We start from the raw sequence: 26,304 nt of genomic DNA on the forward strand, positions 1-26,304 counted from the left end.
CTCCAGGGGAATGTGTGACTGCGAGGAAGCACTCACCACAGCCCGTTCCGCCCACAACAGCCCCAAGTGCTGTGCTCAGGGTGACGTGGCTGCCTGTCACCCCAGGCTGCACACCCAGGCTTGCTCAGATAAGCTGGGAGAGCAGGGTTGTAAACAGCATGTAAACAGCAGCACGCGTGCATTCCTTCCACACCGCAGGAGGGTATTTATGGGGCTGGGCGCGGGAAGCTTAGAAAACGGTGAAGGGCAGCCGTCCCCAGCTGTGACCCAGCTCCACCCTCACACTCATGGCACAATTCAGCACGCAAGCTCAATAAAACATCTTTATTCTGTACATTTATATATAGGTGCCTGGGGAACAGGGACAAACCCCAGCATTAGAAAAATTCAAGACAACAAAACAGCAATTATGAAGCGCATGGCACCAGGAACAGTCATGCCACAGACGGCAGGGGTGGGGCGAGACCACTCATCGGCTGTTTCAGAGGAGGTCACAGCACCCTACGCCTGCTTTGGGGGAGAAAAATACCAGGGCTGCTGCAAGCAAACTGGAGCCCCCCCACCCCCTAGGCAGCTTTCTTTGTGACCTAATAGCACCAAAGGGAAAAGCCTGCTGGAACCTGGGGCCCATCCTTCTGGCAAGCAAACCCATGTCACCGTAACAACCAGACCACTGCTTAAGCAGTGACCCTCAGCCTGTCTCACTGCTGGGCTGATGGGGAAGCAGCAGCTTTTGGGCTGGGTCGGTGCATTGCCGAGGGACAGGTGACTCCTGGCACTACTGAGCTGCCACTGAGTCCGTTCATACATACCACCAGCTCCCCTGTGCCTCAGCACACTTCTTGCAGAGTGCAGCCACCAACTCACCACCCACTGGAGCCCAGTGCAGCGGAGACTCGCCACTTTGTGACATCCACACATCAGCATGGTCTGCTCAGCCCCGCCAGTGCTGCCTGCACCAAGCAGCCCAGCAGCAAAGCCTGCTCTCAGGACAGCAGAAGGGCTGCTTGGCTGTCTAAGTGCTATTGCAGGCCCTTGCCCTTCTCTTCAGTCTGGGCTGGCAGGGCACCATGCCATGCGACAGGGCTGGCTGAAGGCCTCTTGCTCACAGCTGACAAAGTTGGTCTAACAGTCAACAACAAACCCAAAAGCCTATGTACAGCTGTACAGCCCCTGCTGCAGAGCGGCCTGCAGTAGCGGTCACGCAGGGGAGCTGCACGACGGTGAGCGGAGACAAACGCATCCACTCTGTGCCCAGAGTCCTTGCTGGCAACACCAGCTTCCTCTGACAGTAACCACCCCGTGGCAAGGGAAAGGAAGGAAGTCTTTCTCAAGGAAAACCAGAAGTAAAATCACGCCACTGTCAAATCACATCTAAACAACAGAATTCACCTGGTTCTTAGACAACACAGTCTGTCCTCCTCACACATTAAGGCAAGTGTGTGAGGGGCGAGCTGGGCCGGGCCCTGGAATCGCCGCACCAGGGGAGCCCACTGCCAACCACTGCTGCCCACACACAGGTGACACCCGCCTGCGGCTGCACATCCGCAGCAACAACCCGCACACGCCAGCACAGGTGCCTGCTCTGCTCCACAGAACGGCCTCCTGCCCAGCTGCTGCGAGGAACAGATGCAAGGACGGGCTCTGCCTTCGTGACGTTCGGTCGGGAGGCTGTGCCGCTTGGAGCAGCCACAGCTCCCTGGGAGCCAGAAGCAGGACGCTGGAGGAGTGCGTACACGCGAGTGGGGAACCGGACATCTGTCCAACAGTAAGACACTCAGGTTGCAATAACGCAAAACCAACACACAAATGGACACACAGCAGATTAAAGCCAACCAAGATTAAAACGGTTAAAAAGTGTCCTGAATGCCTTCTGAGAGGTTTGACCGAGCCCCCTGGGTAGCAGGGCCTCTGCCATCCCCTGCCCAGAAGGATGTGCTGCAGGATGACTCAAGAGAGGATTGTTATCAACCCAGCGCTCAGAGAGCAGAAATGAAACCAGAGCTTGTGGCAGAGATGGAAAAACATCCCTTCACTGCTAGTCCACAAGGGTTCTGCTCCTCCCAACCAGTAATTTTCAAAGAGTAAACAAAGCCAGAACTTGCCTGCCCAGGTCTGCAGGTGCCTCTGATCTTTTCTGAAGGAGGGCAAGGTAGCAAAAGCTGCAGATGACGTGGAGAACATGCTAACTTGCCCCATGTACAGCACTGAATGCAAGAAGCTCTCCCAAGCTCCATCTTGCAGTGCAAAGGAGGGGCACCCACACTAGAATGGGACAGCAGCAGCTCCAGGCATCACTCAGAGCGCCACGGGAGCTTCCATCCTTCTCCCCAGGTGTTGGTGAGCGGAGATCTCTCTGATCTATTGGTAGTCAGAAGCTCAGCTGTCCAGGCCCCAGGGACTCCTCCAGGCCATTTTCTTTGGTGGTGATGGCTTGGAGGTCAGTGACATGCCCGATGCCTTTGGTGACTCCTTCACGGAAAAGCAGCTTGGCTCCAATCTTCAAGTATTCAGGATGCTTGATGAACCTGAAACGGACGACTGCCTTCTCTCCTGTCCGCAGCTTGTCCTGAAAGTAAAAAGGGAGAGCTTAGACTCAGCTACCATACCAACACATGCAGGAGAAGTGCATACAGATGAGGCAAATGAGCAGGCTGCCTCCCTCAGACTGAGTGGCTTGAGCCCTTCCTATTGTTGTATGCATATGGGGAGACAGGAAGACACAAGCCCTGGAGAAAGGAAAGTTCACCTCCCTTCAGAGTCTTGCTGTAGTCCATCTGCTGCTTGTTTTCCAAGGAGGAAAATCTTTACAATGTTGGGAGGAAAGTCAAATGAGCAGGATAAAGGGATGGAGTGTCATCCTACAAAGGAACCCAGCTGCTCAAGATACCAGTAGCTCCTAGCTTTACTAGAGGGCCTTGTAGAATCCCAAAAAAACCCCACAGAGAGGTCCATCTACCTCCCCTTTCATCCCATACCTACCTTTCCATGGATCTTCTCTACGATAGCAGTCTGTCGCACATTCCCCACGTGCACCGTCACCTGAAACCCCTTCCGGAAAGTTGTGGCATGGAACAACAGCACAATCTCGGCTTCAAACACTGAGCAGATGGTGGGATTCATTTCTGGGCTCACCATGACCATGCCCTGCACAACAACCCAAAAACTCAAGCCAGTTAGGGCCAGTCTTCTTGCTTCTGAACAGCCCCCCAAACCAGAAACACATCTCCGCTCTGTGACGTGCGCTTGCTTTCCTTCTCAGCCTTGTACTCATCACCCTCCATAGTCTGGCCATCTCCTCCCCTTGCAGCAAGCTGCCTGCAAACACCTCTACTTCATCCCCACCCTACCAGTGGAGGATCCTGGCCACTGCAGGGCTCACCTTGCGCAGCAGGGAGCGGTCGAAGGGTCCGAGGGCCAGCGTGGCTGCCTGCCCAGCCCGCAGCACACGGCAGGCGGAGCGGTTGCGCTGGATACTGCACACTTTCAGCCGGAGGAACTTCCCATCGTCCGTGGGACCAACCACCAGGTTCTCCCCTTCTCGGCAGATCCCACTGCCCAGGGCAGAAAAGCAGGACAGTTCATCAGGAGACAGGAAAGAAATTTCACCCTCCAAGATCAACTTGCACAAACTCCCCAGGGCCAAGAAGTTGACTGTCCTTGGGACTCTTACCTAGGACCAACTAACAGGGATGCAAAGCTGGTGGGAACCAAGATTTCCTACAGTAGGAGCCACACTGTCACTCCTAAGAATGCCAAGCACAGACCGGGGCCATCCTGTCCCCAGTGCTCTGCCACACCCTATTGTTTCTGCTGGAGAGATTGCAGTGACACTTGTTCTGTGTGGATGCTTGGGTAGCCAAACCACTTAGATCACTCCGGAATACTGAGGGACAGCCACCTTGTCATGGGGTAGCATGCAGTTAACTGCAGTTGGGATAGGAGGATTTGCCCTTTACAGCTCCCCTGTCTGCTTGAGGAAGGAGGACAGCAATGCCTTGGGATCATGGCTAACCTCTACCAACCCTGGGATCCAGCATGCCTCCCTTCAGCAACTTTAGAGCAGGCTCTCCACTCGCCAACCACGTGAATCGAATGGTCTGCTCCTGGCACCTCCCAGCACCATGTAGGGCTTTACCCTCACTTGGCTCAGTCGTCCAGCAGAGTCAGGACTGAGCCTCGCACTGCTTCCACGTCTGTAGAGGATGACTCTAACCTTGTGGGAACTCTGGCCACCATTCACACCCACACTTGTCTGCTCAGCCTCACTTACCTCGATAGAGTTCCTCCCACAACAGTCCCCACTTCTGGCACAGTATAGATTTCATCCACCTGCAGCAAGGCAACAAGAAAGAGCTCCTCAGACAGGTGAGCTCTCTGCTGGCCATCAGACACCATCTGAGAGCTCTCACCAGTTCCAACTACCTTCCCATTAGAGGAACCTCTGCCTTTTAAGTGGCAAACAGAGAAATCATCTTATTCCTGACATGAGCATCCCTTGGCTAGGACAGAGCCCAGCCTAACAGTCCTTTTTCAAGGATTGAGCCCTTTTTTTAACATCTCCCAATAGTCCAGGAGCTCACCACATCTCTCCCCATGGGGTCCAGATGCCAGAGATGTCACAGCAACGAGTGCAGTACCAGAACTGGAAGCAAGCTAGCCTTACGCACCTGAAACTCTGTGAGTTGCTGCATGAGTTCTTCCTGCTCTTTACTGTTGGTCAGAGGAGGAAGGATGTTGAGGAAGACCTTTAGGAGATCCAGGTTCTCCCCAGAAACACTGGACAGCGTGAAGATTGGGGTGATGCTATCAGACACAAATAGACAAGAAATAAGCAGAAGGCCAGAGCGCAGCTGCAGAAAGCATCTGGGATTCTGATTCTACCAAGCCCAGCAAGAAGACAGAGACTATGGTGGTAAATGGCTAGAGCAGGAGGGCATATGGGCTAGGTACAATTCCGCAGTATCCCTTGCCTCAGTGGCTGGTTGAGACACCAATCCCCTGCCAACCCACACTTCTGTCATGGAGAAGTAACCCTGGTGCAGCCTCAGGCACCTTTGGCTCCCAGAGCTGAGAATAAAGGTTCTGGGAGGGGAAAACGCCTTCTTGGAGAATGCAAAGGCAGGAAACTTCATCAGGAACCAAGATGTTCAAGATGTGGTTGCCCTTCCCCACGAGGTCACCCTTCCCCAGCCTCCACACAGAGTCCCAGTCTGAAAAGCCTGCTCCCAGCAGAAGAAAGGAACGGTCCCTTACTTTGGAGACTGTGCAAACTGCTGTGCTGCTGTGACAGCATCGTCATCTGAGTTCACAAGCAAGGGGAGCTTGTTGCAGCCTGGCTGCTTCAGGATTCGCTCCAGCTGCTTCACTGTCCGTTCCACGGTGGCTTTTGAACACAAGTCAACTTTGCTGATGACAATGAAGAAGGGGACCTTGAGAGCCATGGCCAAGCCCAAGTGCTCTCGCGTTGTGCCTGCTGCAGGAGACAAGCAAGGGTGCAGGTGCAGTAGCAGTCATCACTGGTACTTATTCATGTGATAGCTACATCTCCTGGCTCTCTGACAGGCCCACTCTATAGAGATTTCACCCTAACTGCTTAGTTCATCAGGCAATGAGAAAGCTAAACTGTTCTTTAAAAAAAAACCCAAACATCTGTCCAGAAAAATAAAACCACCAAGAATTTTTGTGGCAGATCTATGTGCTTCAGAAAGGTGGATAAGTTTTCATTCTTGGGGTACAGTTTGACAGAAAACAACCAAAAAAAGGTTGAGGAAAGATATAGAACTCCAGCTGCCCTTTTACAAGGCTTCAGGATTCAGCACCCCTAAGACTATGTCGAAGTTGTTTTTTTATCTGACAAACACAACCTCAAATTCCAAACCCTCTCTGTCCAGGGTACAGTTTAACGTGGTCTACACCTGGTGAAAAGATCCCAGCTCTGCCTCCCTCCTAGGCATGGCCTTTCAAGAAATCAGTAGAGGCTTCCAGACTAATATTTTTTTTCCTGGTATACATTCTCAGCTAACAAGGACCTATTCCCCACCATTCTCCATTTCTCTTCACATGTTGCTGTCAATCCACAGGGCAGGGCAACACTCACCAATGCCAGTATTGGCGCTGACCACCAGCATAGCAAAGTCTGGGCAGTAGCTGGTGAGGCCAAAGATGGTTGTTTTCAGGTACTTGTGGTGGCCAGCCAGGTCAATGAAGGTGATCATTTTGGAAGAACTCTCACAGATCTCTTCTGCTGTTCGGGAGTCACTGTAATTTACCACCTGAGGAACATAATGACCCAGTGAGAGAAGCCCCAGCAGGTGAGTGAAGAAAACCCAGCTCTTATCTATCCACTTTGACCTCAGAATTAGTGAGATCATTCACCGTGCACGCAAATGAACAAGCAGCACTCATGTTCAGCTAAAAGGACACAGATCTGTATCACCTCTCTTCCCTCATGTCCCACTCACAGTTTTTACAGAAGGGTACTTCTATTCTCCTCCAGATTTCCAAGTCCAGCAGCCTACCCCCTCACCTCTCCTTTGCTGTTGAAACCAAGGATCTCAAAGCTGATGCTCGACGTTCTTCCTGACTGGATTTCATGGAGATGCCGGAAGAGGTTGAGGCGTGCTCTGCCCCGCCCGTTGTCCAGCTCTCCTTGTGTTAGGACACCCAACAGGGTAGACTTCCCTGAGTCCACGTTCCCCAGCACAGCTACTCGCAGGTCTAAGAACTATAGGAAGAAGAACAGAGAAACCATGAAACTTAACTGCTGCTGTGCTGGGTGTGCACGAGCACTACCTGGCAGTGGAGATGCACCTCAGAGAGCTTTCCTCCATGATGGGCACAGCACAGTGTAATCTTGCTCATGCTCCCAGAAAAGCCCTGCCCAGGGGTTGTGATATACTCTCTAGAGCTGTAATGTAACCCATCGGGCTTGGGTATCATAACAAAGGCCATCTGGACTTCTAAATCCTTCCTTATTTGCACACTGGTCTGCATCAGAACTGTTGCTGTAGAAATGAAATGAATTCTCACCTCTGATCCAGGCAGTCTTCCCTACTGGTATCTGCCTCAACCACACCCTTGGAGATGAAAACTGTTATCATCAAGCTTCCCTCTGGCAGATCTTTAAGGCCAATTTATCACAAAGTGCCTCTAGGGTTCGGGCTCCCATCCCAAAAGGAAATTGCTTGTGTGAAGGGTCTAAGTCTCCAGCAGAAGATGGCCGAGTTGCAGGTCCCTACCTGCTGGTTGTCAGGCACCTTTCGGACAAGCACCTCCGTTATCTTCCTTGGAACGTCACTGTCGTAATCGACTTCCCTCTCCCGCAGCACCGTGATGTCAGCCCCAACCCTGGGCAAACATGGAAGGAAGGAAGGAAGGAGTGAGACACACTTGCACTCAGCAGCTCTTGCACCTCTAGAATCAACACCTGGCGAAGTGAATGGGATGAAAGCTGGGGATAACAGGGAAAGAGCTCCAAGCTTCCAGAAAAAAAGCCTTATAACTGCTCATCCTATTTCCAGACCCTCACGATGAGGGAATTTCAGTCGTATGGGGGCTTTGTAGAATGGAGCCACTGGCTCCTGGGGGCACTCCTGGGGCTGAGCCTCTCTCTGGAGGCTGTCTACGCCTGCGGGTCCTGCAGATGAGAGGGAACACGTACTTCTCTGCCATGCGGCGCAGCGTCTTGAGGGAGGCTCGCATCTCCTCCTCCGACAGGCCCACCAGCAGCCCGTTGTCCTCCACGCCGATCTGATAGACAGCCTCCCCTCGGCCCTCCTGTAGTCGCCACTTCATCTGCGTCACCAGGTGCTCGAAGCGGTATTGTGAGGGATTCACTAGTTTCAGCTGTGTTAACAGAGGGGGTGATTACAGTCACAGCCCGGAGGCAGAGGGAATCCCACTGCCCAAGCCAGTAACCTCCCAGCCCAACAGCACGAAGCAATGCCCCCAACCCTGACCCACTTCTAGAAAACACAACCCACGTTCGTGTCTGCGCAGAAACCAGAGGACAGGCGAGGAAGGGTTTCGCAAAGGTGTGTACATATGGTGGAACAACACTGCAGGATCTGGCCAAAGGGTCTGTGCCCTGCCTGCTGGGGGGTGGGAGTAAAGACAGCACTGTGGAACCTATCCATCACACAAGAGCCAAGCAACTGCAAATAGCAGAACAGCCTTAAAAAGAGTGATGAATTATTATCAGGGACACCTGCGGCTCTCTTGAAAGGAAGAGGGTTTCAGGAAAAACAGAGTGGGTCTTATCTCCTAAAACAGATTCCTAAGAATGGATACTGAGATCAAGCTCTTCCAGCTCAGCATACTGGGTATTTCCAGGCACAGAGACACAGATGAGTGATTGCTCCTTAATACAGTGTCCACCTTTCTGTCCCTTCCTTGGAAACTTTCCTCAGAAGGAAGATCTTCTGCAGTCTCAAAATGCTCACCTTGTACTCGATGTTTCCATCTTCTGCCTGGTCAGAAAACGAAACAAGACAGGGAGGTTAGACGCTGTGCCAGCAGGGACTTCTTGAGGCATCAGCTGCCCAAATACACTGCAGTTCGTGCTGATGGCTTCACAGGGAGGGAAAGTGGCAGAAATGTACTGTGTTAGGTCACAGTCTCACCTGCCATTCATTCCTACACTGAACTGGAACTTAGTTTAGGCTTGTTTCTGCTGTTTGCATTCCACATCATGAAAACCAGAGGACAAAAATAGAGGGACACAGGGGCTAACAGTGTTTTCTGGGGACTTTTTTACTGCCAATAAAGAATAGGGCTGGTCTAGCACTCACACAGAGAGTTCCAGTTTCAAAAAGGCACCCATCCATGACCCACAATGCCAACCACAGCATCCTGCTCTCACCCTATCCAGCAGCTTCCAGTCACCCAATATGCACAGAAAGAGGGGACTGGGAACGGAAGTTGCCACCTCTCCTGCACACTGATACACCTACCCCCCTCACTCCATTAGCTTTTCATTTACTCCTTTTTATATCCTTGTGTATCTCCTCTCTGCAAGAGAGGAGGGCTGTAGACATAAGAAAGCAAGCTCCTGGCTTCTTTGCAGTACAGCAAGCGGGTCCCTGGCCTGGCAGTTCTAGAGCAGCAGACCTGATCAGGACTGGGCACAACATGCTCAGAACTTTCTGTGGAAGGGCTGGAACCAGACTGGGTTGTCACAGAAAGGCCCAGGTACTCGTCGCGCTCACTCCAACCACAACAGGCTCCAGCTTTCCAGAGAATGTATACTCAATACTGAAGTAATGTTCCCACTGATTTAGTCTAGAGACCACTGAGAAACAGCTGGAGCCTGCAGGAAGCCAAGTACTCTGGCAGACCAAATGGGGCTGCCAATACTAAACTCTTCCTCTGGACATCAGTTTGCATATGAGGAGAGGGAATACCCCTCTCCTTGCCTTCTAGCTCAAGCCCTAACCACAGTGGTGCTTACGATGGCAAAAGGCCAAACACAGGGAAGTTCTGAATCGTGATCTCAGCTCTCAGGCAGCAGAGCTATGCAGTGAGAAAAAGGTACTTGCAGGTTTTCCGTTTACCATCTACCAGCTTTCTAGCGCTAAACCACATTCACATACTACACTGTTGTCTAAATAAGGGGGTGGGTCTTTTTCAAGGCAACCGAGACTAGAAAAGCAACAAGCCTAGACTTGCTTGGTCACATACTGCACAGGGCAGCCAGGGACAGGAAGCTGTGCTGAAACCAAAGGGGGCTGTCCAGCCTCCAGCTGAAAGGAACAAAAAATAAACTGCTGCTTCAGGGGACAATCCGGACAGTAGAGACGATCTAACAGTGGCAAAGTCCTGCTTTCCATCCCTGCCAAGAGTCACAGTGGAAGAATTGCTCACTCCCAGCGTAGGTTCTTATGCATTTTACCGAAAGCTCACTGAGTGGGGCCAACTAATCAACTTCCACGCAAGGTAATGGGTAATGTTCCCCACGGTGGCAGTCCTATCAGTGTGGTGCCAACTGCTTGAACTAACCAACACACCCACTTACTACCAATGACATTTATTCCTGCTGCAAGAGGTTAAGTGCCCCACACTCTTGTCAGTACCATCTGCATCTCCACGTAAGAAAACCGTGCCAAATTAGCTGGGGAGGGAGTCACTAGAACCTGCTGAGCAACGTCTCTGAGTTTGGCAGCTGGAAAGGGACTTACACCCACCAGATAGGCTCTCAGGGAGATGCGAACAGGATGCTCGGGACTCCCGAGTTAAGCAAAGCTTGATTTCCGAAGCTATTTTGTTCCCAGACGGCAGAGCACCCACAGGCAGATGCCAGACAACGAGATACTACTATCTGTCAGGCAAGGGCTTGCTGGACCACACAGGGAGCTCGCTGGCACTGGGAGCACTAGGACTGTGTGCTGCCACGTCAAACCCCGGAGGAGAGACTGGGGCAGGAGGGCACCCCGCGCTCGGGCCGTAGCGGCGAGACCTCCCGCCGAGCTGCCAGCCCAGCCCCGGCGCGACCCCACACCAACACCGCCGGCACTCTGGGCCGAGTCTCTCCAGAAACTGCCTCCAGCCACCGAGCCTGCCAGGGTCCGGAGCCGCCGCGGGGCAGCAAAGCCGCTCCGCACCCAGCCGCCCCGGGGCAGACCAGCCCTCCGCCCCTTCCAGCCCCGCAGCGGCGACGCGACGCCCCCCCCCCCGCCCCCGGGCCCTGCCCCTGCCCCTGCCCTGACAGAAGCGGCGCGGGCCCCCGCGGCGCCAGGCCCCGGGGCAGGGGGCGCGTCCCCTCCGCGACTGACAGAACGCGGCGGCCGCCGGCCCGGCCGGGGGAGCTCACCTCGGGCGGCAGGTACGGTGGGTTGTTGGCCTTCCCCCCCCGGCTCCGCCCGTTCTTCTTCTTCGCCTTCGAGCCGCTGCCACCCGGCGCGGCCCCCCCGCGCCCACGCAGCGCCCCTCCCGCCCCGCCGCCCACCGGCCGGCAGCAGCCCCCGAACAGCTCCGACACCCGCGAGTCCATAGCGGCCGGCGCGCCCCCGCCGCCCCGGTGCGGCACCCGCTCCCCGCCCCGGCCCCGCCGCCCCGGTCCTAGCGTCAGCAACCACCGCGCGGCGCCACGGGAAACTGAGTCCTGCCCCCCTGCCTACAACTCCCAGCGCGCACCGCTCGCTCAGCACTACAGCTCCCGACACGCCCCGCGGCGGGCTCTGCTCGCTCCTTTATGGGCTCCCTCCGCGGGGGCGGATGGGAGTTGGAGTCCGAGAGGCGGGGCGCCGCCTGGCGGCCGCGGCGAACAATGTGCGGGGTGCCGCCGCGCCCCCGGCCCTCACTCTCCGGGACTGCCGGTGCCCGCAGGATTCCCCCCCTTGGCGGTTCGCGGGCTTCGCGACGGGGCTGAGCCTGGGTCTCCTGTTCAGTGACAGCGAACTATCAGCACCCGTCCTCACTGGCGTCGGGAGCTGGAACGGTTCGGGACGCCTTGGGCTCCTGCCGAAAAGGGGCGGGAGGGTAACAGCAGCAGATCGTCCTTCTGTAAGCCGCATCCCCTCACCGAGCGTTCGCCAGCCCCCAACACCAACACCGCCGCCGCCGCCAAAGCTCGTTTGCCGCCGCCGCATCCCCCGCGGAGAGCGACGCTTGATGGTGTTTATAACTTCCACGCTCTCTGGCGCTCTTCACAGGCAGCCGCTGTAAAGCTACCGGCCGCCAACGCCGGGGAGCGGCTCCTCTCGCCACCCACCGGCGGCGCCCGCCCTCCCCTCGCCGTGTTTTGGAGGCTGCACCCAATGGGGCTGCGGCCACGTTGTTTGCAAACACGGCAGCTCCCACTAACCGCTCCCCGCCTCCCAGGTGCGGGAGGAGGAGAGCAGGCCGCGGGGAGAAGGGAGTTCTGCGAGAAGACCGGAGCTGCCAGTCTGAGGCAAAATAAGTTCAGCAGCCCGGCGGCGGCCGGCGGGGCTGTGCCCCTTCGCTGCCGCGGACGTGCCATGGCCGCGCCCCACCACAGAGGGGAAAAAAGTGGGTTGATCTGGTTTCCGAAGATCCCGGGCGGCTCTGCAAGGAGGCAGCCATAGCTCGGCCCACCCAGGGCACAGGAGGGGGCCACCCGGCCCCGCCACAGGCGCCGCGGCGCCTCAGCACGGCGGTCATTCGCTCTACCGTACACCGCCACAATGGCTCCTATCCCTCGCACGCCTGTCGAGCCCGAGAGCAGGACAAGCGATCCGGCCGGGTCAGTCGGCCCGCTCCGCTCCTTTAGGCCGAGCCGAGCCGAGCCGAGCCGAGCCGAGCCGAGCCCCGAGCTCCCCTCCGCTCCGCTCCGCTCCGCTCCGCCCCCCCCCCCCCCCCCCCCCAGGGCAAGCCGCCGGGCGGAAACCCAACTCCATCGCGCCCACTTGGCGCCTGCGCAAAGCACTTACTCCGCTACTCCCATGATGCCCTGCGGCGGCGGCCATTCAAATCCCAGCCGGTCGCAATCCGCCGCCCAGAAAATGGCGGCTCACGGCGTAGCGGTGGCGTCTCCCCGAGCACCTTCTCCCGCATCGCCGCTCCTCATAACTGAGGCGCCGCCGGCCCTAGATCGCGGTGGAATAAGGCCTCGGCAGAGCGGGCCGGCGGCAGCCGCCTCACCGTCGGTGTCCGTGGTGTTCCCGGGCGCTGTGAGCCGAGAGAGCTGCTGCCGCTTCGCCTGCGAGCTCCTCAAGCACGTCCTGCACCAGCGGCACCAGCTCCCGCTGCCGTACGAGCAGCTCGCCTACTTCTGCCGGCGGACGGCGCAGGTGAGGGGGGCTGGGGCGGCGCGGGGAGGCGGCTGCGGGGTCCCCTGGGCCTGGTAGGAGGCCGCGGCATTTGAGGTGCTGCCTGTCAGCGAACTGCTCCAGCCCGGTAGTGCGGGTTTCAACGAGCCGGGTACCTCTAAAGCGAAGGGCTCGGGGTAGCTGTAGCCTTAAATGTTGCTGCGGTTTAACTTTAAAGCAAATAGAGCTTTAGGTTAGGTGGTTAAAGGTCCCAATGAGTTACTGTTTGTTTCTTGTTATCCCAGTTTATGTTTAAAGCATGTTACAGGTTTTTTTGTGGCTTAACTCTAAGAAAAAGGGGGTTTTTTTAATCTCAAGTGGTCTCAAAGTGACAGTTGAGCTTTAAAAGGTGATGCTTCTAATTGTGGAAATTCATCAGCGGTGAGATTCAGACTAGGCAGCTGTAGAGCAACCTTTTGTGTGCCTATCAGATTTCCTGATGTTATGTGTTTTAAAAGGAGCATGAAACCCTCTGAATCTTCCTTGACTTCCAGGGATGGATGGCATGGGCTGTGCTTTCTGAAGAGTGTGTTAGGGCTGGTATGTGCTAATAATTAAATGTACTAAGCTTTTATTGGTTTGTTTTCCAGAATGGAGATGCAATTAAGAAGCCATCCTCTGTGGATCTGGCAGGCAAGAGGTGCCAGCAGGTGCTGATGGAGCTGGAAGGAGTACTCCATCACTTGGAAATAATGTTTAGTCTGACAGTGGTTCCTCGGGTTCTTATTCTACTCGGAGGCAATGTCATGAGCCCCAAGGAGCTCTATGAGCTCAACTTGGAGGGTATCTGTGAGGGCAGTGCTGAGGAGAGCCTGAAAACTGCATCCTGTGTCCGCAAGCTCTTTCACTCGCTCTTCATCGCAGATGTCTTCAGTGAACTTAAGGCTCTGCCTGTCATGGGCACTGTTGTTATGCTCCAGGGACACCGTGATTGTGGTGTCGACTGGTTCCGTCCCAAGCTCAACTACAAAGTGCCGACCCAAGGGAGGAAGCTAACTGTCAACTTGTCCTGTGATGGAGACATCAACGTGAGTGCCTCGCCACCTCAGCCTGTGACTTCTGCCTGGGAGGATTACGTCTGGTTTCAAGCACCGGTGACTCTCAAAGGCTTTCGTGAATGACCTGTGTTCTGCAGAACTCTAATGAAATATTGAATAACCTTTGGTGCTGCTTTAGGCAATAATTATTTTATAAAATATAACTGCATATTCTTGTATTCCTGTAGCTGGACTGTGTTCCTAAGTCTTCATCTCCTGAATAGCAGTTGAAAGCAAACACCTTTTAAAGCACAGTTGCACACAGATGCAGGGATTTTTTTGGGGACCTGACTTGTGGCACAGGAGATGAGTTAGTGTGTCTGGAGGAAAACTTCCCTGCCATGTACTGAATGAACTGGCAAATACTGGATGCAGTCTTCTCTCTCATGAGTTTTAATGCAAATATTTTCCTGCTAATAATTACTGCATTAGCTGATTGTTTGGGAGTCTACATAATGTATGTGACTAGAAAGGCCTTAACCATTCTGATGTACCCTGTTCCTCTGAAAGGAGACCTTTCCCTGCAGTTTCATCAGGCTTGTACTCAAGTGTCTGCCTATCTAGCTGATGAAACTAACTTTCCCCTGGAACTCAGTTTCCATCACTTAATCCCAGGAGTGGGACTTCTCAGTATTTGGGAGATCTTGTACCTAGCACTGTCTTGAACTGAAGATGAAGAGGTTGAGCAGTCCTGTGGAGGCAGGGAAGCATATCCTCCTATTTCCTCCCCCCTGCCCCCAACCTTTAGTCCAACAGCCTTGACAATTGGTTAAACAGTTAGAAGCAGCCTACTTTTAACTTTAACTTTCTCTGTAAAGGGTTCAAGCAGGACTCTTGCCCTGATATGCTAGTTTATTCTCACTTAAGCAAGGAACTAATTTTTGTTACACAAAAGTCTTCAGAGTCTTAGGCTCTAAATGGTGCTGAAACATGAAGAACAGGTGAGGGTGTGATGAAGGTCAGTACTACTTGCCTGTCAAATTCCTATTCCTAACTCAGAATGTATTATCTGGAAGCAGAACTTGAGCCCTTCTTTCTGGCCTAGTACAGGATGGGGCAGGGGGAGAAACGCTCAGAGCACCTGGCATCAGAACTAGGTATCTGCTGGAGTTACCTGCAGGGTGCGTGTTTGTATCAGGTAACGAGCCTAATACCGTTAAATGGCGCTATCCCGATTGAAAAGAAGCTGGAGCTGACTGGTAGTGAGGCCGCTTCTGGTTTCTTGCTAGCGAAAACTGCACGATGGGTTGGGGGAAAGTCCTCTGAAAGGAGGGTAAAGGTTGAAGTAACCCTCTGTACTTCGTGCACATCTTAATTCTGGCCTTTTTGCAATAAAATGAGATTATAGAGCTAGGAGGAAACTAAATTGATAGTTCTGAGCTTGGAGAACACCGGGAGTGCTGTCTCTACCTTACTATCCTTTAACAACTGTTTACAATGCGTAGTAGCTGCTAAATCTAGCTCCAGGGGGAAAACTGCTAGGAGGAAGGAAGCTGCCTGGTGTGTGGCTGCCTGCTTGAGTATGTAATCCCAGGTGTCTCGGATGAAATGTAATTTGAATGTAGGAGTGTTTGTGCTCAGGAGATCAAAGCCTCTTAAACTTGCACCAAAGCCGCCTTGCCATGGGTATTTAAGAATGCGAGCACTCAAGTAGTTAAAGAAGCTTTTAAACAGAAGCCTTAGTTCTGAGGAACAAAGGGCGGGTTCCTTTCTGCTCTCTTCCCCAAATGAGTGCAATGTTACCGCGTTAAACTGTTTACATACACTGTTATACTTGACTCTGAATGCAGCAGTGATACTGTGCCGGGAATAAAAGAAGACAAGATGCGTTGGTTTTTTTTTTTTATGAAGAACTTTAGAGCTTGATTAACAACTTTAGTACTATAACCATTATCAAAATAAAATGCTGGCTTCTGTATGCGATTACACTGGATTTATTTAATCCCTCATAGTAAAGCCTCTGCTGGGGGCAGGACGGTTTGCTTCCATTCTCTGTGTGTGTGTATCTGAACTGAGGGTTCACAGCTGTTCCACCTTCCTGACAAAGTGCATGATGTCTTGTGCCAGGAGCTTGGGTTCCTCAAAGGCAGCAAAATGTCCTCCGCGTGGCATGTACGAGTAAGTGACGATGTTCTTGAAGACATCCTTTGCCCAGACGCGCGGTGTATGTGCAATCTCCTGGGGAAAAGCTGCAATCCCTGTGGGAACGTGCACTCCAACCCTAGAAGACATTAGTTAGCTGCATTTTTGAAAGGAGTCCTAGGGATAATCTATAAAAACCTTCTGACTCTGGTAACTACCGTAGTCAGCTGTAGGAGTTTCACCACAGCAACCTGTTTTTGTGGTCTGACCATTGTTGAAGAGCTTCACGTGTACTTGGATCTCCTTGAGATTAAGAATGTTATACTCAAAGATATGCAAAGCAGAGCCAACTTTGCACAGTTCAGTCTTGAAATGTTTTAGATTTTTAAGCTTATCTCATTTTTTGTAGTGTTGTGATAACATGGCAAGATGCCACATCTCTCTGTGAAAGTCAAAATTGAGGTAGCTCGTGTTTGCTTTAGAGTTTGTAGTACCTCCCTTGAGAGGAAAGGGGAACTGGTTCAGTTTACAAAAAGGAGACTCTCCTATTTGTATGATCAATCACTTGGAGAAGTCTGCCTGGCACTGCTTTCTTGGTCAGCCTCTCTTGCAGTTGTGCAGACAGTGGCTGTTAGCAAGGGCTTGGTTTCAATTACTACTCTCCAAATTGCTTTCCCAAGTTTGCATTAACAGTTGCAGCTGTTAGAAAGGATAGAGCTTCCTGGGAGATAAGCTAATACACTTCAAAGCCCCCTGTTAAAGATGGTCATGGCTTTCAGTTTTGTTTTTACTGAACTGAGCCACAGATGTCATTTGTTTGGCGAGTAAATTTATAGACCTACAGTTTGAACTGCAACCCAGACTGAATATACACATCTAGGCCACAAGCTGCCTCCTGTGCATTGTAGGTTCACAAGGAAAGCAACCCTTAACTATTTATAAAAATAAAATAATGGGGCTGGTGGTGGTATTGAATGAATTAAATTTGCTTAAACCACCAGCTCATGTGGCTAATTCTCCTTTGCAAATCTGTCTTGCACCTGCCATCTCATTACCTGTTATAAAGGCTTGAGTCAGGGTTATTGGAGAAGTTCTCCTTGTAGAATCGCATTGAGGACACAATGGAGGAGGTTGTCCAGTAAATCATCACGTTGGTCAAAAGCTCATCAAGACAGTATTTGCTGTTGAGAGAGAAAGATGAAGAAATTGCACTGGAAGCTGTTTCTCGATGCTCTTTATTGGGCTCATGCCCTGAAGAACAGTTGTTACTCTTGTTCTTCACTTGGTTTTTAGCAGCGAATCAATTGGCACCTGTGTGCCTGGAGCCAAACTGCCTGGTTTGCAGGCACTCTGCTATCAGTTTAAACTATTACTTGTGACATGTAATCTTTAATTATTAAACTTTACTGGCTTGTCTTTTACCTGTGACCTCATTAGTTATCACCACTTATTCCTTCAGAGGGTCTTCTCATGGAAGAGCATCCCCTTTCTTACCTTTCCAAGCCTCCATCATCTTTCTGCAGAAATGATTTGTCTGTCCAGGTGGAGAATTTCTCCAAAATATACGCAGCAAGCCCCACAGGGGAATCATTCAGCCCACAGCCTAAGTCATGAGAAGAACAGGAGAACTGTTGCGATTTTCTGGCATTGCAGTACTTCAGTGGAAGCTCAACTGAACTTCATGGATTTTGGGGGGTCTTCCATGAGAATTCAGAAGAGAGTCTATTTTACTAGCCCTGGTAGTACTTCATTCTTGACAAATCTACCCCCCATGGAATTCCAGCTGTAACTGATGGTGCTACAAACTTATGTAATTCCTATACAAAAGAAGCTAGGAGCTATGGGAGTCCTGTTGGCTTCTTGGTAACGTGTGGCAGAAGGACCAAAATCACATGTAAAGGATTTGCACTCTGTAAAGAAATTTCAGATAAGCTGTTTGGGACCACTGTCCTGCTTAGGATGGATAAACCAGCCCCCAAGTGCTGTTCATCACTTTTAATCTAATTTAAACAGCAGAGTGCTGTGGATTTGTTCCCTGTTCCTGCCTTTGGGGTGGGCTAGCAAGCATTATAAATACAGTGGGTACACAGCATGTTACACCTGTGTTCTTACCTCTAAAACAGGGATGGGGATTGCTTCAGCGGTCACAGGGGTTGGCCTTGGGAAAATTCCTACACCATACTCTAGGCTGCAGTAAGTTTCTAAGATTCTTTTCAACTCTGAGCCGGCTGATGTTTCAAAGCACTGACCGTGACTCATGGATTCTCTCACCAGGCACCAGCCAAACTAGACCCCGTTGTGATTTCCTTCCTCTACTTAAATTGCTTTGGACTTTGTTGACATCGGTTTTTATTGGCCAGTTTAATCAAACAGTCAATTAAATGTTTTTGCAACTGTCTGCAGCTATCTCTAGATTAAACCAAACCTGGATAGATGTAAAATTTTCACTTAACCATTAACTTTAATCTCTAGAGAAATTAGGATCACGTTGAAAGGTACAGGTGCCAGCAGTTTTTTGTGATACTCTCTCTCCCCGGGAACTTGCTTACTTACTCCATGAACCTAATCCTTTTCTTAAAGTAGTTTAATTTCTTTAAGTACATTGGGGGAGGAACCTCAACAGATCTTTTTTGGAAATGAAAGATGTTCCATTACTGGATCTGTAGCTCTGATTCCGCCAGTGCTCTGATTTTGCAAGATAACTTCCCTGTGATACCTGTAAATCCATTCTCTCTAAAATAGTTCTGCTAGTTTTCTGATCAGAGACTCAACTTACCAGTCACCATTTTTCTGGGGCTACCTTCACTGTTTGGCTCTTAAAAAAAACCAAAATCCCCAACCTGGTATCTTGTCTCCTTTTATGTCTCTGGTGTTGTGATCAGTTCAAGCAACAGACTAGGCATTAGTTGATATTTCAGTTTGAGTTTCTTCTTTCTCAGTGAATTGTCAGGATGAGGTGCTATTCATTCTAGGGTCTCCACATCTGACACCAGTCTGAGACAGCTCTGCTGTCTTTCCTGAGGAGGGGCTATTTCAATAAAGGAACATCCCATACTCCTCACTAGTGGGGACTGATGCAAATAATACATTTAACATTACAGAGATGGCCATATCTTTTTTCAGACTCCTCATCTACTGGCCCTACTAACTGTGTCAGGCTTCTGGCTTTTCAGGTGTTAGAGCCGTGTCCACCTTTCTGCAAGTTTCACGTTGCACTTGCTTATGATACTTTTCTTGTTTCCACCTACATTTGTTTCTAGAAGCGTCAATGTCAGGGCCCTGCACTTGCTTCTTGCAAAAAGAAGTGGCATGTAACTTAAAAGTCCTTGAAAAGTGTTACTTGTAGTCTCCATCCTTTGTTAAGCTCTTCTTTCTAACCTTCTTTTACACAGTTCTTGTCCCCATGCCTTGTGTTCAGTCGCCAGAATCCATGGTTGGCCTTTGTTAAACTCTAAGTTTTTATATACCATAAACAGTTACTATACAATGTTCATAGCAACATAGAGAATGTTTGTTACCTGCAGTGTCTGGCTTGGTGGCTTGGATGTGTAAGTAACCAGACTCTCGCAGAAGATCATATATATTCTTCTGGATGAAAGGGTACATACGTTGAACATCTTCCCTAGTGAAGCCTACGAGCCATGGCACGTAAGCCCCAAGCATCACAGATATGATCCTTCCCAAACTTTGTTTGTTGATGAAGACGACATTCAGATGAAGCCCTTTCACAGATCTAAAATTAAGTTAATGAATAGAAGGGTAAATCAAGCAATTTTCTGTCTCCACATTTTCTAGAAAATATGTCTTGACTGGAGCTGCGGTAGGTCTCAGCTAAAAATGCAGCAGAATTTACTTCCACAGCTAGTGAAAGAGAAACCAAATATCCCTGAAATTTAGGAAGCGTGAGAACTGTGCCAATATCAATGCAAAGCATAGGAATACAACTGAATGCACGGGGCGGGGGGGGGGCTGTCTCTGAAGGAAACAACAAAGCAGAAGGGGATGAGAGGCAGGACAAACAGAAGGCAGGACCTGGAACATGGAGCCAGAAGGTAGGGTAAGAACTGGAGGCAGTTTGTCTGCACTGATTCCCTTTGCTACTCACTGTGGCAACATCTGGGCCATGCTTGTGGTAATAAGAGATCCCCAGTCTCCTCCCTGGAGGTAGTATTCCTTGAAGCCCAGTCTGCTCATGAGCTTATGAAATATCCGAGCAGTTGCTATGGCATCAAAACCTGCAGGTAAAGAGAAACACAGGAGAACCATTTGTCCTATCCCCTGGCCAAAGATCGTGGCCTGCTGCTGGGTGAAGGCACAGTGTGCTGTTCTGCCCTGCCTCACTCCTTGGCAACACAGCGAACATAAGATGATAAGAAATTCAGTGGAAACTGGAGAAAGTGGAAAGCGGACCTGGCTTCCAGCTATCGTTGCTTCCCAAATCTCTACAGCCAGCCCCAGCGCCTCAGCCATATGGGTGTTAGTGCAGAGACAAACATCCACATTCAAAAACTGCAGTGCCCAGGGGAGCTGGGGATGGCTGAAGTGTTATTCCAAAAACCTTGTGATTCCAACAGAGCCTCTTCATTGCTTACCTTGCTTGTGTGGTGCCTCTGAGAAGCTGTAGCCTGGGATGGATGGGCAGATGACCTCAAACACTATGTCACCTTCATTGAGACCATGACTGGCTGGCTCCGTGAGCAGCGGGATGATCTTGTAGAATTCATAGAAGGAACCGGGCCAGCCATGGACCAGCAGCAGAGGTTGTACAGCTTGACCATGAGGGATGTAGGAGGGCTTCACGTGGATAAAATGGATATCGATCCCTGCCACACATCCAAGACAGATAAATTAAAGCTCAGGTTCTATCACAATTTCTGCTTTAGGGACTGAAGAAGGAGGGTGGCAAAGTAGTTAGCACTTGTGGCAGTCAACCCATGGCAAGATGTCTAGCTGAAAGGAGATGCCTGACATTGTACCTACGTCTCATCTTTTTCATACAGACAGAGGTATTGATCCCACCCCCTGATATTGGGGTCACAGCAGATTGAACATCCATCTCCTAAGAAACTGGTCTCACAGTATACAAGTAGAGCTGCCCTTAAATGACTAGCACAATGCAGGTGAGAAACATGTAAAAACATGACAAAATTACAAAATATCTGGGTGATAAAAAGAGAAACATGAACAAGTAAGTGCAAGATAGAAGTTTAACCTGCAGATCACCTACCTAAAGTCTGACCAGCTTCACCTAGCTAAACTGGAGGGTGGTGGGGGAAATTCTTGCCTCAGAGTCTGGATAAATTGTGCAATTTTCAAAGATAATAGCAGAAGAAAACCTCACCATTAGTTAACACAGGTTCAGAGCCAGATGAGGCATGCCTTGAAGCAGACCTAATCGTATTGCCACTGTGCCTTAATCTATAGAAGGTTATTAATAATATAGCCTCCACTAGTGATGCTTCACTCATGTCACTAAGCTGTTAGGCAATCTGTTGACTTAAATATTGTAATATCTTAACTCCATTCTCTCCGTGCGTTTCAGAGTGAGGCCTGCTCAAGCCACAGAGACCTTCTCACCTTCAATGGTGGTTTGGAAATGGGGATATTTGTTGAGGACTTCCACTTGCTTGCGCCAGTCAAATTGGTTCCTCCAGTAGGCCACCACCTTCTGCAGGTAGCTGGAGTTGAAGCCGTAGTGGAAGGCAGCCCCTTCCAGTGGTGGTGCATAGCGGGCCTGGTCCAGGCGGTAGTGCAGGTCCTGCGGAGGGAAGCCCTTCTTTGGAGGCTGGCCAGCTGCCCACACATGCTCTGTGCCAAGGCAGGCATGGGCATGCTCTCCTGGCTCTGCTGGCTTTCTTAGTGCTAGCTGGGACACCACAATCCCTCCTGAAGCAGCAGCGTATTCTGCATGATCCCCTGAATCATTTATATGGGGAATATATTTTTCTACAGGTTACCCGTTACGTTAGGACAACCTGGAGCACCGGCTACAACTCTTGCCTTGTGGCTAACTCACTTCAGAGTTTTTGGTACTAGGAGCTTGGCAGCATTGCTGTCTGGGAGAAAAATAACCAGCTCAGCCTGAGCTGCTAGCTGCTACTTGGCTGGGTAATTAGGCACTGGCATGGAGGGACAGAGGTGCTGTGACTCAGTCAAGATTCTGTCCCTTTTCACTCTTACAGCCTTTCCCCCGTGGAAGCCCCTCAGTCCTGCCCCGAACAATGCCACTGCTGTACCAATGCCATCCCACTCTGCTCCACCATTGGCTGACTCGCTGTCAAAGTCTGCTGCTCAAAGCGTGGTCTTTCTGCAGGAGCAGCCCCAGGTTGCATGGACGGTCTATGGTCTCAGAAAGTCCATATGGAACATTACAATGAATCTGAGCTCAAATCCTGTTTGTAAAGGGCAGTGAGCCAGAACAGTGCTAGGCAGCTGCACTGGCATATGCAAGTGCACTGCTGCCATCCCCAAGACATCCCCTCAAAGCAGTAAGGTGGGTGATGGACGGGCTTCACATTGCAGCTTTCTGCCCCTCCCTATGTCCCAGCCACTGGTACCTCAATTTCTTTGTCAGATGTTTCAATCCTGAAGGGACGGATGCTTTCATCTTCTTTCCCTTTCAGGGGTCTTTCACCTGCACCCCACCATCCATCGCCCATTTCGATCATCTTGATCTTGCGTCTAGGCCTCAGCCAGTAAACCAGTATCCCTCCAACCCCCAGGGTGGCCATGGAGACCAGGACTGCATTCTTCTGAGAATATTCAAAAGACCTGGGGAGGCATAAAAATTGTGTTCAACAACAAAAGTGTCACGGGTAAAGGGACTATGCTGAGGTTTGTATTCATATCAGTTGGGCCTGAGCCCAACAAATGCCTACAAATGCCACGGAGTCAGCAGGTACTGGGGGTTTCTGTTGTTCTTGAAGATGACAGACAAGATTTAGGGCAGAGGTACATCTACCCATGCTTCTTATGGACCTCAAGTCTTTGCTGCTCACGGCTTGCTTATCACAAAGCTTCCTTGGCTCTCCGCTTGTGAATCAGAGTACTCTGGGGAGCAAGGGTCGATAGGATATGGGCCAGTCTATTTTAAAGCAGGTACTGGAGTGAATGGGACAGTAGCAGCTGGACTCCTCAAGGTTTCTGACTTTGAAGTGTGGGAGCTAAGTCATCAGAGTTGTTTTTTTACACACAGGCAACGTATTTCGAAACTGTTCAAACTCTTGAGCAATTGGTTCCAAATGTACCTTAATTTCCCTCTGACCTGTGCCTCAAGCTCTCCAGCTTCCCTTGGGGATTAATTGGGGGAGCTGCAAAGGGGACTGTTAATGAAGATTTTGTTGTCAAGAGATAGGGTACGGGTTCCCCCAACCACAGTGCTAATAAAAAGCAGAGGCCTCAGCACAGAGCAGCTGTTCACTCACCTAACTCTGGATAAGAAGGTCTCCCTACAAAAGAGAAAAAGAAATAATTAAGAAGATCCTTTAAGTCCGATAGTGTTGTCTGAATGGCACCGACCCTTGGAGATGGTGCAAAGAATGTCACTTGCAAGCACCATTTACTGCCCAGCCACAGGATCACAAGCTGTTTTAGCCACTCAGCAACATCTGCCCTTATTTTTCCTACTTTTCAGATGGGCCAGAAAGAAAGGGGCTCAGAGCACTGCCTCTGCACACAGAGGCAGAGTTTCTGGGCTGTGTTTTAGCTAGATAGTTCATTGCCATAATATTCCCTCCTTCAGCACAATTTAGATAAAAGGCACTAAACAACCAGGTAGCTGTTCTTGTGGTGGTTCATCCTACCAGTGGCTGTGTTACTGCAGCAAAAATGTAGTTTATTTTGACTGCCATGTAGCAATAGGTATGCAGCCTCTGCAGGAGACTTTTGAGCTCAAGGGTTATTCTGCTGCCGGCCATGTAGCACTCGTCAGCCTGTGGAGCTGGCAGGAGGACTCTTCCATGTTCAGAGTTCAGTGAGCTGCTTCTAACTACTCCTGACTGGATATCAAGCTTTTCTGTCTTGTCTGCCTGCAAGAAAATTAGAAGATCCTCCTTGGATCTTTCTCAGCCTGGTAGATTCTCCTGGAAGAAAAGCAGAGTCTAAAATCTATCAACAATAGGGGTGAGAAGAGAAAGTCTTGTTACTCTGTCTTACGGAAGGCGGTTAGATGAGGGAGCCACTCAGCATCATAGTTATAGCCTGAGAGACAGACAGACACACAAAAGACTTGAAACTCCACAAAAAGCCAAGTCCACTGGGTGGGGTTTTTTTAAACTTAGTATTGTTTCCTGCTGCTGCCTGTGCTGCAAAACCCGGTGTCTGCACTGGGGACCCCAACAGTCCCCAAGGCAATTTCCTAACAATCTCTGAGTCAGCTTGTGTGAGATTTTAAGGAGGTATCTCCTTAAACCCGCTCCAAGACAAGAAAGAACAGGGCTCCGGAAAGCAAACAATGTCAGCCTCCACCTCTCCGGAGGCTGAGCAGCTTATGCAACAGTTACTAATATCCCCCTGCTCTTGCATCCTGGAGTTGAGTGACTCAGAGCCATGACACCAGTTATTATGGCAACATCACAAGCCCGGCTCTGCTCCCAAAGCGCGCACGTCCCAGGAAGCGTCTCTCTGAGCGACACAAACCAGAGCGCGGTGTAACAAACCCTCCTCCCGCTCAGGAGAACTCGGCTCCCACCCTCCGATGGCCTGGTGACCCTGCAGGGGCTCTCTCCCCTCCCAATCCCAGGGAGCTCCGTTCCCAGTCCTTCCTCCCCGAGCCGAGGGGACCTCACCAGGCTTTTGGAAGAAACTCCGGCCACATGTCTGCACCTCCTTGTCTGGCCGCTGCTCCGGGCGAGGCAGCCCAGGTGTCTCCTCCGATGACTTTCTCTTCGGCAGTAACGCTCTCTCGTCACAATTCAAGCTACGTCACCCATTAGTGCCACCTATTGCCTAAGTGTGCAGCTGCAAATTGAGCTCACCAGAGCTAAATACAAAGTCCTGCGTGGGGATGGAACAGCCCGGTGCACCGGCACAGGCTGGGTGCCAAACGCATAGAAAGCAACTCTGCAGAGGTTGGCCTGAGGCCCTCGGCTGAGCCAGCTCGACAGGGTGACCCTGCAGCAAAGTCCAGCTGCGTACGGGGGTTTGTAGGAGGTGTGTTAGCCAGCAGTATGAGCATAGTGATCCTAAATCTCTTTAGCATCCCGTGACACCACACCTGGAGTGCCATGTCCATTTCTGGCCTTGCTGGTAGAGGAAAGACTGAAGCAAGCCCAGCCTTGGGGGGATAAGGCCACCAAACTGCCAGGGCACTGGAGCACGTGGTGTACAAGGTGAGACAGAGAGACCTGGGTTTGTTCAGCCTGCAGAACAGAAGGCAAAGGGTGGGATCTTCTTGCTGCCTACAGCTGTCTAGTAGACAGTGTAGAAGAAATGCACCTGGGCTTGCCTTGGAGGAGAAACAGTTGAAGGACCAAAAATGCAAGTTACAGCAAGGCAAATTCTGGTTAGGTCGAAGAAATGAGTTTACCATGGAGGTATTCAGACACTGGGATAGGGGCCCAGAAAGGATATGAACTCTTCATCCTTGGAGGCATTCAAAATTTGACAGGAACAAGGCCCTGAGAAACCTGACCTACCTGGACCTGCTCTGAGTGGGTGGGATGTGCTGACCTCTGGGTATCCCTTCCAACCCAATAGAGGCATGATGTGCCTCTATTCCACGTGCACCAGTTACTTGCAGCAGCCAAAACTAAACAGATTCAAAAAAAGCGAAAGGGAAGCTTTTTTACTTTGCACAGAAATCAATGTTTGATTTTAGCCCAGGGAGCTAGATTTCATTTCCCTCCTGGTCAGTCAAATCTTGCTGGAGCAGTGTCCTTGCTGTGCTTTCATTTCAGGAATAGCTATATTTTACTGTCAGAGGAAACAAGTCCTATCTGCATGCAATGCTCAAAGTGAAGTACCCTCACTAGTGAGATTTTCAGTGACTGGGTCTCATACTGCTGTGAGTTTCATGTGCAGCCACTGTGCTCTCACAAAGAGAACCATCAGGAAGAAAAGCTTGTAAATCCTTCATTTAATTGAAGCTCAATTTATTGCTCCACCATAGCTATTTCTGGGTATATCCATCTGGGACTATTTAGCTTTAAAGTTCTGTTTCCCAAACACAACCATCTCTCAAGAGGCCTCTTTGGAGATGGTATCCCTGATCGCAGAGGAACTACAGTCAGAAGGCTGGAGAATTATTAGCAACAAGAGGAAAGAATTACAACCCGTGTGGAAGGTAGCTGAGGACCCCTGTAAGGTGCCAGGCCGTGATGTCTCCAGGAGACAAAAGAGACCTCGGGAATATTCCATTTCTTAGCTAGCACTGGGAAAAAGCATAAAGGCTGGTGGAGGAAGGTCTGGCTTAAAGATCT

The 26,304-nt window shown here is 50.9% G+C and overlaps 3 protein-coding genes across 3 annotated transcripts; 1 reads left to right on the forward strand and 2 right to left on the reverse strand.

Moving 5' to 3' along the window:
- Positions 1-310: 310 nt before the first annotated feature.
- GTPBP2 (GTP binding protein 2) lies at positions 311-10,990 on the reverse strand (the record flags this gene model as incomplete). Its single annotated transcript, XM_084261256.1, has 12 exons — positions 311-2,569; positions 2,983-3,147; positions 3,383-3,554; positions 4,274-4,332; positions 4,671-4,806; positions 5,257-5,476; positions 6,101-6,275; positions 6,530-6,727; positions 7,242-7,350; positions 7,664-7,848; positions 8,445-8,471; positions 10,811-10,990. The coding sequence occupies 12 exons, from the start codon at positions 10,988-10,990 to the stop codon at positions 2,372-2,374; spliced, it is 1,824 nt and encodes a 607-aa protein (XP_084117382.1). The 3' UTR covers positions 311-2,371.
- Positions 10,991-12,401: 1,411 nt separating this feature from the next.
- On the forward strand, positions 12,402-13,888 carry MAD2L1BP (MAD2L1 binding protein; the record flags this gene model as incomplete). The annotated part of the gene is made up of 2 exons (XM_084262223.1): positions 12,402-12,749; positions 13,358-13,888. The coding sequence occupies 2 exons, from the start codon at positions 12,402-12,404 to the stop codon at positions 13,886-13,888; spliced, it is 879 nt and encodes a 292-aa protein (XP_084118349.1).
- Positions 13,889-15,289: 1,401 nt separating this feature from the next.
- LOC311190634 (epoxide hydrolase 1-like) lies at positions 15,290-24,778 on the reverse strand. The gene is made up of 10 exons (XM_084262620.1): positions 24,673-24,778; positions 23,311-23,334; positions 22,444-22,657; positions 21,464-21,644; positions 20,479-20,709; positions 19,992-20,121; positions 19,405-19,619; positions 17,381-17,489; positions 16,942-17,067; positions 15,290-16,025 (listed from the first exon to the last, which is right to left on the reverse strand). Exons 1-10 carry the CDS (start codon positions 24,699-24,701, stop codon positions 15,824-15,826), a joined length of 1,461 nt encoding a protein of 486 aa, XP_084118746.1. The 5' UTR covers positions 24,702-24,778; the 3' UTR covers positions 15,290-15,823.
- Positions 24,779-26,304: the final 1,526 nt, after the last annotated feature.

This window comes from Gallinula chloropus (genome assembly GCF_964237585.1).
Source record: "Gallinula chloropus genome assembly, chromosome: 3".
Classification (NCBI taxonomy): Eukaryota; Metazoa; Chordata; class Aves; order Gruiformes; family Rallidae; genus Gallinula; species Gallinula chloropus.